General features: G+C 36.6%; 1 protein-coding gene across 2 annotated transcripts in view; it reads right to left on the bottom strand.

The window, feature by feature from the left end:
- The window catches only part of TLE1 (TLE family member 1, transcriptional corepressor), a 74,358-nt gene that overhangs the window by 23,832 nt on the left and 35,758 nt on the right, over positions 1-14,768 (bottom strand). For both annotated transcript variants that reach the window (XM_032097577.1, XM_032097578.1), the window contains exons 7-8: positions 8,670-8,874; positions 7,911-7,927 (exon numbers count right to left, since the gene is read on the bottom strand). In XM_032097577.1, coding sequence (XP_031953468.1) covers positions 7,911-7,927; positions 8,670-8,874 — 222 coding nt within the window. The remainder of the gene's footprint in view (positions 1-7,910; positions 7,928-8,669; positions 8,875-14,768) is intronic.

Below are 14,768 nucleotides of genomic sequence, written 5' to 3'. Positions count from 1 at the left end.
TGATACCTGCTTAGTCTTCAATTTAATTCAAAACAAAGTCCTCCAGGCAAACATGTACAGCTTCATGCATTCTAAGGAGCTTGGCTTTTCATTGTTCAACTTATCAAAAGTTTAGTTCACTTGTCAGTCACCATCTATTTAACTAATTAATTCAAGTGAATTTATTGTTTAGGAGAGACAGGCTTGCTGTTTATTCATGAGCAAGTAACAACGATTTTATTATTTTTTTAAATACTCAGATCCCATCTAATAAAAGAGATTTACTACATATAATCTGATTGATAAGTCACTTCTAGAATATCAGAAATAGATGAAGCTTTGGTATGTCTACACCTGTAGGTATGGACAATAAATAACAGCTTGCCTTTAATGCTTAAAATAACAAGTATTTGCTGAATACAGTTATGCAGTAATCAATTGTTAGCTGGAGTAAACTCCAATTGGATTCCTTCAACAAATGTATTGCAAACAAAGATCAAATATTTTTACTTCCAGCATAACATTCACTACTAGTGTGAAATTAAGGCTAAAGTCTTGTTTAATCAGACTTGATCTGAAAAACTGAGGCCAACACACACACACAAAAGACAAAAGCAGAGACTAATCTTTTCCTCAAACTACATGGACTGCTTTCATTCAAGCAAAGATATGCTAAGTACAAACTGTTGACCCAAAGAGCATTTTAGACATTTTTCAGTCACATGACGATTTGACATGCCTGTGATTCCTGATTCCCATCTCCATCTCAGTTCCAGCTAAAGCATTAAAATGTGTTACAATGAGTTCTTTTAAGTGCAGGATTAGCATATGCAAGAGGGCAATTTGTTCACTGATGTGTTAATGCTGTGAACAATACTGAATGAGTTGAGAAAAAAATCTCCTTTCACAAAGACCTGGTAAGCCTAGATCCTAAAAGCCAAGTACATGCTTAGATAAATAAATACAGGCTCACATAAATATATAAGTAAACATGCGTTTGCATCCAAACATATATCTCTCTCAAGAGAAAAGTCTAATACCAACATGTACTTCAGTGTAAGCCCTCAAAGAACATATTTAGATCTACTCAAGAGACAGAGATATTTACTTGTAATATATCATAAACATATACTAATAACCAGTGAACTGTGCACTGAATAGCTTCCCCTTTAAAACCTGAACACATCAAGATAGTTTTGCTCAGACACAAATGTTTAGCCCCAAGGAGGAGGACAAGGAAACAGGGTACATAAGGCAATCTGAATCCTCTTTTTCCTAATTCAGAAGCTGCACTTTAAAGCCAACTCTAAGCTCTTTTATTCATGACTATTCAAGCTAAACAAATGCCAAAGGGCTTACATAAAGCATATAGGAGGGTCTATTGAAATTCAGTATAAAGAAGCTCAAAATAATGTCTTTACCGAAATGTTTTGTACTAAAAGGTGGGCTTGTTGGATCATTGAACTAATTGCCTTGACAAATACAGTCGGAATTTAACCCCTTATCTCCTCCCAGATGCACACAAATTCAGGCATTCACTAGTCTGAAAACCCTTAAAACTAATTTTAAACATTTTAATACTGAATCCATCATGTTTGTGGCAGTAGAAACATCTTAAGAAGCAGTAGAAACACTAAGAAGCAAGGTGGCAATTCAAACTTGACCAGAGATGTTTTCCTCTTCTGGAGGAAAGCCATTTAGTTAAGAGATACTTTCCTTAATAAAAACAATTAAAAATATCTCTTTTACTACTGAAGAATTTAGAATAAAACCATAAAGCAAATGCAGGAAAGAGAATAAAGTCAGTTCCTTTGTTTAATTTTCTAAAAAAAAAGTGTGAATAGCAGAAAGGTGGCAAAGGGGCAACAACTGGAAAAAATTTAGCAAACCTACTATTTGGAGTTACAGCTTGCAAATTTTTGGCAACCCGTAGGTGTAACTACAATATCTGATTTTTTTTTCTTTTTAAATTTAGTCTACCTAGACAATGTTGACAATATTTTATACTGCTTGTCTTGTAGAATTTCAAAACTGTGAAACATATGCAGGAAATCCCAGCTCCCACTGTGTCCTAAATGCCAAACAAAGATTATTAGATTTGTTTTTTTCTTCAAAAGACTGATGGTTTCTCACACAAACATGTAATTATATCACAAGCCTATTCTGCAAAACATATCACCTCTGGTCCTATTTACACCACCTTTCTATAACTTACCACATTAATTTAAACCACTGTTCTTTGTGATCAGAGTATCCACACTAGAAGTTGTTGTAGAGCAGCTCATTTCCCAATAGCTACACGAGAAATTGCAAATAAGATTGTGCTCTTTTTATGGCAAAATCTATCAGTAAACTCGAAAATTAAAAAGTTCCTGTTTTGTTTCCCACAGAAGTTCAAGAAAGTTCTAACAACTGTGACTAAAATCAGGTAAAGAAAGAATACCTTGCTGTAAGCTAGTACCATAATTCAAACTACCAAAAATGTAAGAATTCATTCAACAATGTGAAATTATGAATCTTTTAAAGTAGTGCAAATGGTAAATCCAGAATACTGAAGAACAAATTAAGTAAATGAAAATACAAACAAGAACTGGTAAAGAGATGATCATTGGGCTATTGATATCTCTCACCCCTGTAATGTTAAGGTTCAGGGAAGAGTGAGGGCAGCATACCAAAAGCCACCTTTCCTCATTTCAGGTCTGGTGGAGTTTATATTTGCTACATGTCCGCTATCAAACAGGATCAGCCAGAAGACAGCAGCAACAGTTTCACAATATCAGAGTCTCCTTATCTTCTCTTTAGAAGAGTAATCTGTTTAGTTCTTCTAACAAAGTCTACTAACAACTGACTTATTTTCAGAAGTAGGACAAGAATTTTTATTTTGGCTATAATATTTTTTTAATAACTCTACAGAAATTTTCAGTTGGGATTGATCTTCAATAATAACCCACTTATACAAAAAGGGCAAAAAGATATATAGATGCATAGTTGATATCCCTAAAGAGAAACTTCATGGCATCAATTTTTATTTTGTCTTAATTTCAACAGATTAGATACATAACTGAGGATATTCCTCGCTTTCATACTTAGAGTTCAGTCTGTTAAGGATTAACCAACGCAACGTTTGCAAATCATGAAGCTCAGATCAGAGCAAGTTGTCAAAATCAGTTTTTTGTGTTTTCCTTTTCTTTTGATCATTTGTTTTATACACATGAAGCCCTTTTCTTCAAATAAGTCCCAAAAGAAAATAAAAACGTTAATGTAGCACTACTTCCTGTCAGAATTACCAAACGGCATAAATGCTATATAACAGGCAACTTGTGATCCTAAAGCAACTCTGCTTCCAGAAAAAGTTAAATACTGAAACCACCAGAAGGCAAATGTGAAGCAAAAACCCAGTCGTGATGCACAGAAAGAAGGCAGGTTCCCTACTAGGAATATAATGCACATTATTCAAATGCACCTCTTTGACTGCCATACTGTTCCACACAGGAACCACTTCCAAACCTCAAGTATGTGCACCAGCAGTACAGGCTGAGAGCACCCAATATCTCATTTACCCCATTATCCCACTTGTAATACAGCACAGACAATTCATATAGAATAGTACATACAGAACTGACAATTGACTTTATGCTGATCATTACAGCAATTAAATAACAGTATTTACATTACATCTGTGCACATGGTTCAACTACACCTGGTCCCAATTAAGATCTTCTCTAGTGCTGGGCTCCTAAGGTCTCTCACTCCCCTCTCCCCCAAAGATGTGTACACACATAGGCTTGCTCTGTGCTTGGTGATTCCCTGACTCTCCATACATCCGTGCCAAGGACAGCCACCAGCCATCACAGCCAGTTACCACAGCTAACAACTTGGCCTTGCCTGCAGTGCTCAGTAGAGCCTCTGTGTTTATTTTTCTTCACCACGCATGGGACCTCTGCCCTGCCACTGCACCACAGACAAGTGCTACCTACAGATAGAAACAGGTGCAATTCCTTGCTGAGTAGGCAAAACAGCATCAAGTCTAACAACTACACCAAAATCATCAGTTACTCATTATCAGGAGTCACTGACAGGAATACAGGAAATGGAAGATGTACTTCAAAATCCCCCAGAAAGGCAAAAGAAGACTGGGCTCAAACCTATTCTGCTTCAGAATCATTAACTTCAATTTGTTCAATACGCTTATTGCAAACACGCATGTCTACAACCCAAAAGCTGACTTAAAAAGTCAGTAGGTTTCATGTCAAATTACTTGTGATGGAAAGCTACTTGACTTCACCTTCTTTTCACCCACCATTTCAAGTTATATTGATTTTACAATCAGAAGACATTAACAAGGACTAGGACTTCTGTTGATTTCAGTATTTTCTAGCTAATGTTTGTCAAAATCAAGGTATCCCTAAAAATTTATACCAGACCACCTCAATCCCCTTGTCCTTTGTTATCAACCTTCTATCTTCTACTGTCATGCTGCCTTCTGTCACCTACAAACTAAACTGCAACACAGCAACACACAGCTCTTACATGAGCAACCTCTGCTGAAGATAATTTGTAGTCTGAAGCCATTCTTTCTTCACAAAGTCCAAGAAACATACTTGTGCTATGCTTATCAGTACACTATACTTCCATATAACAACTTTTATGATTTTTCTCCCCCCTTTAAAAGACTTAAAACACAACACAAAAACAGCTTGCACATAATATCACTCAAAAAGTAGCACTCAATTGTTCACGCCCCATTTCTCCAAGACTGGGAGGCGAAGAATAGGATAGAGAGCTCAGGGCACAGAATATTTTTCTACTGTAGGAAAAGAGCATTTTCTTTACAAAACAATAGCAACATTTAGGCTTAACAATGAAGGCAAAAAAATGTCTGGGAAAATTTATGAATGCTTTCTAGGTCTTAGAAAATAAGCTCAGTGTTTTTCATGAGGACAAAAGATAAACATCAGCTAATGTAAATCCTAAGAACACAGTGAAGTAAGATTTCACTGTCTACAAATTACTACTGTTACAACAGAGTGCATCAAAACATTTGCATTTCTGTGCTGTCCAAACAGGATACTAGAATAGTGGGAAAACAAGTGATAAATGAACACCTATAACGAGTTTAAAAAAGGTTGCCCGGATGTTTCCCAAAGAAAAAAGTGTGGACATCAAAGTTCTTTTGTATTGCTGTCTCTCAAAGCTTTCAGTTTCAGTTGCAAAACTTGCTTCCTTTGCCTGGCTTCGCTACCTGCAGACAGAATTTGCCACATTAGAAGGGATACCTGCATTTGCACAATAACATGACCCAGTTTGGGACAGTTAGAGATACATCAGCCAAAACCCACCAGCCATTATTCATGTAGTCACACAATTTAAATTTGACAAAATAATTTTAGCATTCATGTAGGAAGTATACTATTATTAATAACTTAAATGTTATATATTACACAAACACGCATTTACCAAAAAACATTTTTTCATTTTGCCTTCTGGAACTTAAGCTAGTATATAAAAGAAAAATGCAGCCCTTGCTATTTAGTTATAACAAAAGTAGTTAAACTGGTCAAAATAAAAAAATAATGAAACCATGTCTTTATATTAACTTGTAAATACAAGAATTTCACTACTTTTGTTGTATTTCAAAACATACAATACATAAAAGCTTGTGACTGCTTATTTATCTAAGGAGACTTTAAAAAAATAAACCAAATCTAATTTAAAAATGAATACGCTCCAGTCTGTCACAATATGCTTTAACCCAAAGTTATGTCCCAGAAACTCAATTTAAAACCCCATAGACAAGCAATAAATTTTAATTTTTCAAACTTCCACATTTTAAGCTGTTAGCTTCTACTGATAGTGCTCGAAGGTCATGCTAGACATATTTGATGGAAATCATACTGTAGAACTGCACAGTATTTTTTTGGCAGCACCATTACTTTTAAAATGCTACTCTGAAAATCAAATTGATTTTACCTTGATGACCCAGATGTCATAAAATGATTTCAACCACACATAATAACCAAACAGACCTGCTGCTATGCCTTGTGTACTTGAGATCCATTTCATATTATCCTTAAAAATATATTTTATATTTTAAAAATTCCATAAAAAATACAAGAGAATTAGAGAAGTTTGAACAGCCCATAATTCCCAGCTGATCATTTTAGCCACAGAGTTGAACTTAACTATCTCTTAAATTATGATTCTTTGTTTGAAGATATAATTTACTGTTAAGTCAAGATTTTGATGTAACACTGTATTTAAACAATTTTAAGTTCAAGTTCACCTGTATTCAGCTATTAAAGTCAGCTATGAAGTATTATCCTACACTGAGACCAAAAAGAAACTAGAATGACCATAGTGTAGTATCCAGAACTCAATATATCCACATGGCAAAATTCCTTTATGATATAAAGCCTCAGATTATTTAAGAGCTAATTAGTGACAAACCCAGCATAAACCAGTCTGCTTCAGGTAATAACCAAGCAATCATCGGGTTAGACATATGGAGACAGAAGCATCTACAGCAACAACTTTATAGTTTAAGTAAAATTTACATCTACAGTAAACTAAGCAACTGATCAGCAACTCTCCCACAACACAAAAGACAGGCTTAATTTTTGACAGTTCTCCTTCCATAGGCAAGGACTATTCTCAGCTACAAGATGAATTCAGAGTCCAAATTTCACAATGCTAAGCATCTGATTTTAAACCCAGCCCTTGACCAAATTGCATGATGGGCAGGGGAAGCTGGGACCAGGGCAAGGACAGGAAACATAACCAAATCAAAACACAGAGCCATCACTACCACATGTGCATGTATGTGTGCACACAGACACACTCTGCAGACTTCCTTCCTTAGCCCTTAAGGAAAGTTATTGAGATTCCTGCAGTCAACTAGCAGCACTCAAAGAAGTATGTCCCACACAGAGGAAAAAGTCCTTGGTAAGTCAGAGACTTCATAAAAACCCAGCTTAAAATTATTTCTGCAGTTATACTGTCATTAATAACATTAAGCAAGCTGAAATGAATGCTTTTTGCTTAGCAATCTAACACTAAAAGACTGCTGCAAAAGATATGCAGATAGTTTCCAGTAAATAAATGTCAAGCAAGTCTTGTATATGTATATCTTAAATAAGCAGCAATAAAAATCAGAAGTTTAGTGCTGTAAAGCTGTCAAATAACTTTTCCTAGTTCTTGTCTTTTCTAATTGAGAAAAGGAGTAAAATAGAGCCCAAATTCGCCTATGACATAAACAAAGAGAATTAGCTTTGTTACTTGAATTGACATTAAATTGCACATGACCATCTCTAACAGATTAATACAGCAATATCACTCAAAACAAAACAGTATGAAAAGCTGTAACAAAGTAGTTCTTTAGAGGGCTTTTCAGATAAGACCAATTCTATTACATCTTATGTCTACAGGGAAAAAAGTATCGCTGTAGAAGTTACACCTGAAGCACAAATTAAGCAGTAATGACATTAGTATCGCTTAAACAGATGCAGTTAAAAAAACCTCCTAGGGCCAAACACCATCATGACACATTTAAAATTATCATATTTAAATTTCTCACCTGTTCTCCAACTCTAAGTCTTCAAAATCCTAGAGACTAAACACTTTACTCTGGACTAAAAATTACGTATTTCCAGTGATCTTTTTGATTTGCAGCTTCATGCCCTCTTTCTGCCACCAATAAGCAAACTCAAGCTCAAGTTTGCCTAAAAGCATTCTGCTCAGAAACAAAACTCTTTCACACAGTCCATCAAACAAATGATCTGGTGTTCTGCATAAACCAAGACATACATTAACAGAAAACACATACACCTTTTATCATAAAAATGACTAAAAAGAAGACAAAACAAACAAACAGCACAACATATGATTATTGCATTATTGGAAATGGAAACGTTAGCAGGAATGTTGGTACTTACTGTGCCTGGCTCTCTGTCTGCTCCCGCAGTAACCAAGAAATGGACAGACATGCCCGTTCGGACACAGAGGCAAGAACAGAAATAAAAAAGGGGGGAAAAAAAATTAGAACACAAGCCACAAACAGTTTTAAAATGGCTTTTATTTATATAACTCATTGCACATTCCTAATACAGTGATTTCCTGAAAATTACAGTATTTTGTAAACATGATTTACAGTTTAACCATACACAAAGCCTAGTTTTATTTCATGACAGAATAAATTATTCTCTTTTCAAAAATTAGTCAAGCGCAATTTTGCCCAATATTTAACTGAGTACTAGAATTTAAGCTTATGAAACTAAAGTAACAGATGCAATTATCTAAATCTTTTTTTGAACGCATTCACTTCAAAATTTAACTTCTTATTTCTCCTACCTTCCCCCCAACCCATTCAACAACATTACTTTCTTTGAAATAAATCACCATTATGCAGTTTAACAATTTTCCACAATATGGTGCAGGCTACTGCTATTACAACTAAGCATTTACCAGGATGTCAAAAGGCCCTGCAAAGTACAGAGCAGGTGACACCTAGTGATCCCCTTTAAAATATAAAAAAATTCCAAGCTGAATTTTGCTTCAGTGGTATATATGCAGACATTTTAGTTTGCCAACAGTTTTTTCTCATTCTATATAATTTGAATTCTTTAGAGATGCACACAATTTGCAGCAATGCACAAATTTGAGAATGTCCTAATCAGGCCTGCCATGCCTCTCACCTCTGTGGTGGTCTGCATCATGATGTTTCTTGTCATCTTTTATTGCCAAGTGAGACTGCCCACCCAAAGCACTAGAGAGGGCAAGAAGGCCAGCACTGCTTCCAAGTGGAGGGATTCCTGGAGGCTGAAGTCCTGACGGATGCGGCGTTAGAGGCACTGGAGGTCCATGGCCATGGGAGAGATGCTGAGCCTGCAACTGCTGCTGCTGCTCCCAGCGGTATCATCATCCCCAGAAGAAAAACGTATAGCACACAGTTTGGGAAGGATAAGGTAGAAGTTTGGTTAATTATTGAGAATCAATAGTGGATTTTGATATTTATTTGTTTCCTCTTCATCTAGCCTCTCCCCTTTAACCCACCACGCTATATACACTGCGTTATATCATGCTGTCTGTGGACAACTCTGCTCACGTCCCATTACCCAAAAAAGGCTAGCTGGATACTTATTTTGCAGCCTGACTAATAAGTTCAACAAGTATAGGTTGTTTTGGGCAGTTACTGCCTACCACAGCATCTCTGGCAACAAAGAACAGCAGCAGAAGACTCAAACACCTTTTTCTTTCTATAGAAAAGCTTATCACTGCTCTGGGAAAAAAAAGTTTCAGTGGCAAGATTGATTTAAACTCACATCCCTCTCTTCCCCCAGTTTGGAAACAAGTACATTTCTATTCTGAATATTAAAAAATGTAAAAGATATGCTGAATTTCATATTTAGTAAAGTTTAATTTGCATTTTATTCTAGCTAAGGTTTTTAGGGGAAAGAGGGGGAATTATTAATGATGTAACACCCTGTTTAGGAACCAGCTTTGAGCTTAAAATCCAGGTATTCCAGATAGCATGGAATTCTCTATTAATGAATACCTTCCCCTGTTTTAAAAGGAGCTTGCAAGATCAAAATCACAGACATACAACCCTGTAACCAATGTGCTAAAATAACCTGTAAACAATTTTAGAAACAGAGTTTTTACAATAGAATGTCTTCCCCATAGTTTAAATTTTAAGATATTTTCTAGTTAAAACTTTCATGGTTTTATTAATGTTTACCAAGTTCAGCTATCCATTTAATTTGTTCAAAATGCTCAGCACAGGTTTTTTTTTTTTAGAAAATGAAGCTTCAAAACCATCTTTAGCTTAGTCATAGCTCCCATAATCTGCTTAAGTTTAACAGATTTTCTTCTGCTCTCTCCTGCTTCCTTGTGTCTGGGCATATGAATAGAAGACAGAACAATCCTCTCCACCTTGGCCACTCTCCACTATCCCTCTGCTCAAGGCAGATACAGCTACAGTACGATCCAATTCATGGGATCGAAAAGGAGACAGATAAACACGTCTGAACAGGATGAACTCAAGTTTGACCAGGTGAATGTTAGTAGTCCTGTAAGAGCAAGTAAAATTGTTACAGTACTGCTGGCAGCTACTGAAATAATACCTAGACTGCAGCTTACAATATTTCACCCATTATTCCAAAAAAATCCTCAACTCAAAATAATGCAGAAATATTTTATGTGTTTCCACAGGTGTGAAGACTTTTCAAGACAAACTGTCAGCAATACCTGTATAACATCTACTGGCATATAAATGAATTTATTTATTACTATTTATATATATAACTACTGCACTCCTACACTTTTACTTCTCCTAACCCCATCCCAAGACATGCCTTGAGCTGTTTATAAAATTATGCAGACACAGGGGCTGACATTTAAGAACTCTAGACTGGACTTGATAATTTTTCACTTTCCTGCTGTCCCAACTCCCATGCAGCATTTACTTACTTTGATATACAGGAAAATCTTTAAATTTACCACAATCCATTTAGTCAATTTTTTAAAGCCACACATTTACCAAATCTCTCACACCATGTATCAGGAATTTATTTTCAAATGCCGCATAAACAGCCTTGCTAGTCTAAACTTCAATACATACATCTGATCACCACCCTCTTTAGTATGTTTAGAAAGCAAGGTAGAAGTGAGGTACTTCTTAGTCTTCTCATTCAATGTGTTTACAACAACACAAAAGGTAACACTTTGAAGGAAGCATTAAGAATCATTTTTATTTTAAGTAGTTAACACAATAGACCACTTTCTAAAATATCAATCAGTTATTGCTAGTGAAGCTTCACTTAACTGAAGAACTATCAGTAAGAAGCACTGTAAATTCTGACAGGATTGCAGGGGTTTGGTTTGTTTTTTTGGATCCAGTCTCTAAAGAACAAGAAGACATCCCTCTTCTCCCAGACTTTAACAATACTTAGTAGTTTCTAGCACATTTCCTCAAAACAGGAGATAACCTGATATTTTGGCAGCCTCTCTCAGAGATGGTAATTTAGCCACCTCCTTCCTCATTGACCGCTTCAGCCAGGTCAGTCATCTGCACCCTAGCTCTGAGACAGCATGAATCAGCAGTGCTGTGCAGCATTGTTGGCATTGGTCTTACTTGTCCCCAGCTGCACTATCACCCAGCATTACCTAGTTTTGGTGTGCAACTGCCTAAGTGCATTTACTCCTTCCAAACCAGTTTGGAAAAAAAGTGATTTACTCCTTCCAAAGCAGTTTCACAGAGAAAAGCCTCCTCCCTTCTCCAACAGTAAGCTCAAATTAGCTTCTTTTGCAGTGTGACCATGGGAAGGTCAAAACAAGGAACAGGAGTTAAACTGTTCCCATTCTTGTCTCTACTCTTCAGCAAGTGTATGAAGGTAACCCTTATTCATCTCTCTTCTGCTTGGTTTAATTAGCAAACAAGTTAATCTACTTGATTTCAGGAAGCATAGGTTAACGTTTTAAGAAATGTTAAGAGCACGTTACCTACCATTTCCCTGGCTCTGGTTGTAGCCTACACACCATTCATTTTGAAAGTCTGAGAAAGGAGGAACAGATTAATGCTCTATAAAAGGTTCTGAAGCTGAGAGTGGGAGGGTTGTGTCCTGTGTTCTCTGGTGGTATTGCACACGGATAGTGGGGAGAAATGGGCAAGGTGTGCTATGAGAGCTGAAAGTGCATTGCAAAGCTGCTCTGCACCTCTCTGTAGATTTGCAAATGGCTACTAAGGGGCATGGTACACAAAGATCCATAAATTTGTCTCAAACCGGGACAATGGCACTATATGAAACTGACTTAAGACTGAAATACTGATCACGATCTTTTAAGCCACCCAAGTCATACCATGATTTCATGTTTATTATCTGAAGTTCACTGCTGTTTAGGACTTCAGCATACTTATTTATTGCTTATATAAGATTTATTCATAATAGGTTTAAAGTTCTCCCTAAGAGATGAGGAATCACCCACAAAGATGATCCTTTCCAGAAGTTCATATTCTTTCTATTTAAAAAACTTTGATTTTTAAAAGCACATTGTATTATCTTTGTAGAAGGGATAAAAAGAATATGTGCTGCACACAAAGTAAGAAATGAAAGACCAGGGAGAGGGATAACAGCAATGTTTACCAGATGCATTTATTAACTAAACATTTGCCATAGTAGATCCTACAAACAATTATGTTATGCATATAATCACTTTCCCATCACTTCAAAGATACTAATGCCTGCTCTGTAACCTTTTAAGAGCTTAGCAGCAGTGAGATATAAAATGGAGTAGGTTGGCAGCAGTATCATGGTCTACTAGGCATGTTCATTAGCAGTTAATTAAAAACTAGACATCTGCCACAAGAAATGTGCTCAAAAAAGGATGAGTAACAGGTCCGTTTTAGTACCAATTATTATCTTTACTTGCAGAGCAAAGGCTGTGTCCACTTTCAGAGGAAAGTGGGAAGGTAGAGAAGAGTGCAATGATGCATACTTAAGTGACTGCACCAAGATAATTAGCTGCAGCAGTGATTTTAAAAACATTGGTAGTTCACCCACCATTTTGTTGCAAACCCAGAAGTTCTTCCTATTTGCAATGGGAGAAAAGGAATTACAAACCCATATTACTGTACTGTTTAGATGTAGGTTTTATTGCCTCAGATTTTTATTTCCCAGCACCTCCATAACCAAACCATAAAGTCCCAAAACTCAGCATACAAAAAACAGCATTTGTGTCTCTGAGTGAGCACTCCCTAACAATTTTAAAGGTAGTACAGCTTTTTACCTCCCACATTTTAGGTAAAGTCCAGCTATAAAGAGATCTTTAATCAGGACTTAAAATGTGGAATTATATTTTTAATCTCTGACAAAGACTTCCAGAGACAGTTAGTATGTCTTTGTGAAATAGAGTTCCTATAATTAAAACGTGACAGGTCTCCTTTAGGCTTCTTGCTCATAAAGATAGAACACAAGCTCCTACAATCCCACTCCTCACCTTTAAGCAGCTCTGTTGAAGTCTCAAACACCATATTTTAATTAAACACTTTTTAAACTTAAATATCTGTTTTTAAATTCCTATCATTAAACAGAGCATTCTTCTGTTCTTAAACAGAACAGATGTCTGATGTACTCTTCTGTATCTCTTGAAAAGCACTGAATTAAAAATTCAGATGTGATTGTAAATGAACAGTAGAAAAAAGGTTATGCCTAGTCCCAAACTGCAATAACTGTCTTCTCTTGTGCTCTTCTAAATAAACACTTGAAAAATAAACACAGAAAAAAAATTCGAAAATCTTATCAGCACTAGCATCAGTAATACTATCAACAGATACCCCCAAGTTCCATAGAGGTGTTCTGAAAAATATCTGGAAAATACATAAGTCATTTAGAGACCTAAAAAGACACTATGTCATATCAACTTTTGTAAAACAGAAGAAATGTGATTTTATTCAACTCAAGCAGGCAGAAAGACGTGAGAGAAAAACATGTATTACTGAGTTCAGTTTCATTATCATATTCACTTCCTTTCCAAAGGGACATCTTCCGGTTTTTCATGTGCTTCCTTGAATTTCACAAGGAAGTGAGAACCTGCATCAAATGTCTGTGGCCAACAAACACAAGAGAGCCACTGTCTGAGCACATACAGGTAGTTGATCAAGGAATAACCTTTTCCCTCACTGTTTAGAAATACTCTTAAAACCAATATTGCAAATATAACCTTTCAAAAAAGGAAGTAACTCAAGACTATACTCTTGTCACATCCAGTTTTTCCCCTCATCCTAAAAAAACCCTGCATGCACAACCTACAGTACCAGCAGTCAAATCTGGCAGGAGGAAACTCATTAGACGGTCTAAGCCATTAATTAATACTTGCATTTAAATTTCTGTAAGTACTTTCCAAAGAGTATTTCAGCTATATGGGAGGACATATTGCAGGACAACAATCAATCTCTCAGAAGATTATATTCACATTCTTCTGAAAAAGTGACTGTATCCATGGACATGGGAAGAGTAACAGATACTATCTATTTAAGACTTCTGGAATGTCTTTGATATGGTCCCCCACAAAATTCTTGCCACTCAAAGAAATAGGGCATTGAGGGATGGATTATTACATGGATGAGGAACTTGCTGGATGACTGCATCTGAAGAGTCAATGAAACTCAACCCAAAGAATCAATGGCTTCATACTTCTGTGGAAACCAATAACTAGTGGTGCCCCTCAGGAGTCCAAAATGCGACTAACACTACTCAACATCTTCATCAATGACACAGGTAATGGGACTGACTGCAACCTCTGCAAGTCTGCAGATGACACCAAGCTTTGCAGTGCAACTGATTCGTTTAAGGGAATTGGTCACATCGAGATGGACTTTGACAGCCTGAGAAGTGGGCCCATGTGAAACACATGAGGTTCAACAAGGCCAAATGCAATGTCTGGCACCTGAGCTGTGGCAATTCCTAGACTGGGGGACAAAGGGTTTGGGAATGGCCCCGCTAAAAATTCAGGACTGGGAGGTGCTAGAAGATAAATCATTGGATCATTGCATCTGCAGCCCAGAACGCCAACTGTGTCCTGGGCTGCATCAAAAGAATTTGGCCAGCAGGTCAAAGGAATTGATTCTGTCCCTCTTCTTCCCTCTACATCATGAGATGCCTACTGGGGTACCATGCCCTGCTCTGGGGTTCACAGTACAAGAAGGACATTAACCTGCTAGAGCAGGTTCAGAGAAGGCCCACAAAAATGATCTCAGAGGGCTGGAACACCTTGCCTAAGAAAAAAAGACAAAGATG

This window comes from Corvus moneduloides, chromosome Z (genome assembly GCF_009650955.1).
Source record: "Corvus moneduloides isolate bCorMon1 chromosome Z, bCorMon1.pri, whole genome shotgun sequence".
NCBI lineage: Eukaryota > Metazoa > Chordata > Aves > Passeriformes > Corvidae > Corvus > Corvus moneduloides.
Note: the sequence above shows the minus strand (reverse complement) of the source record. Positions and strands in the feature narration are given on the sequence as shown.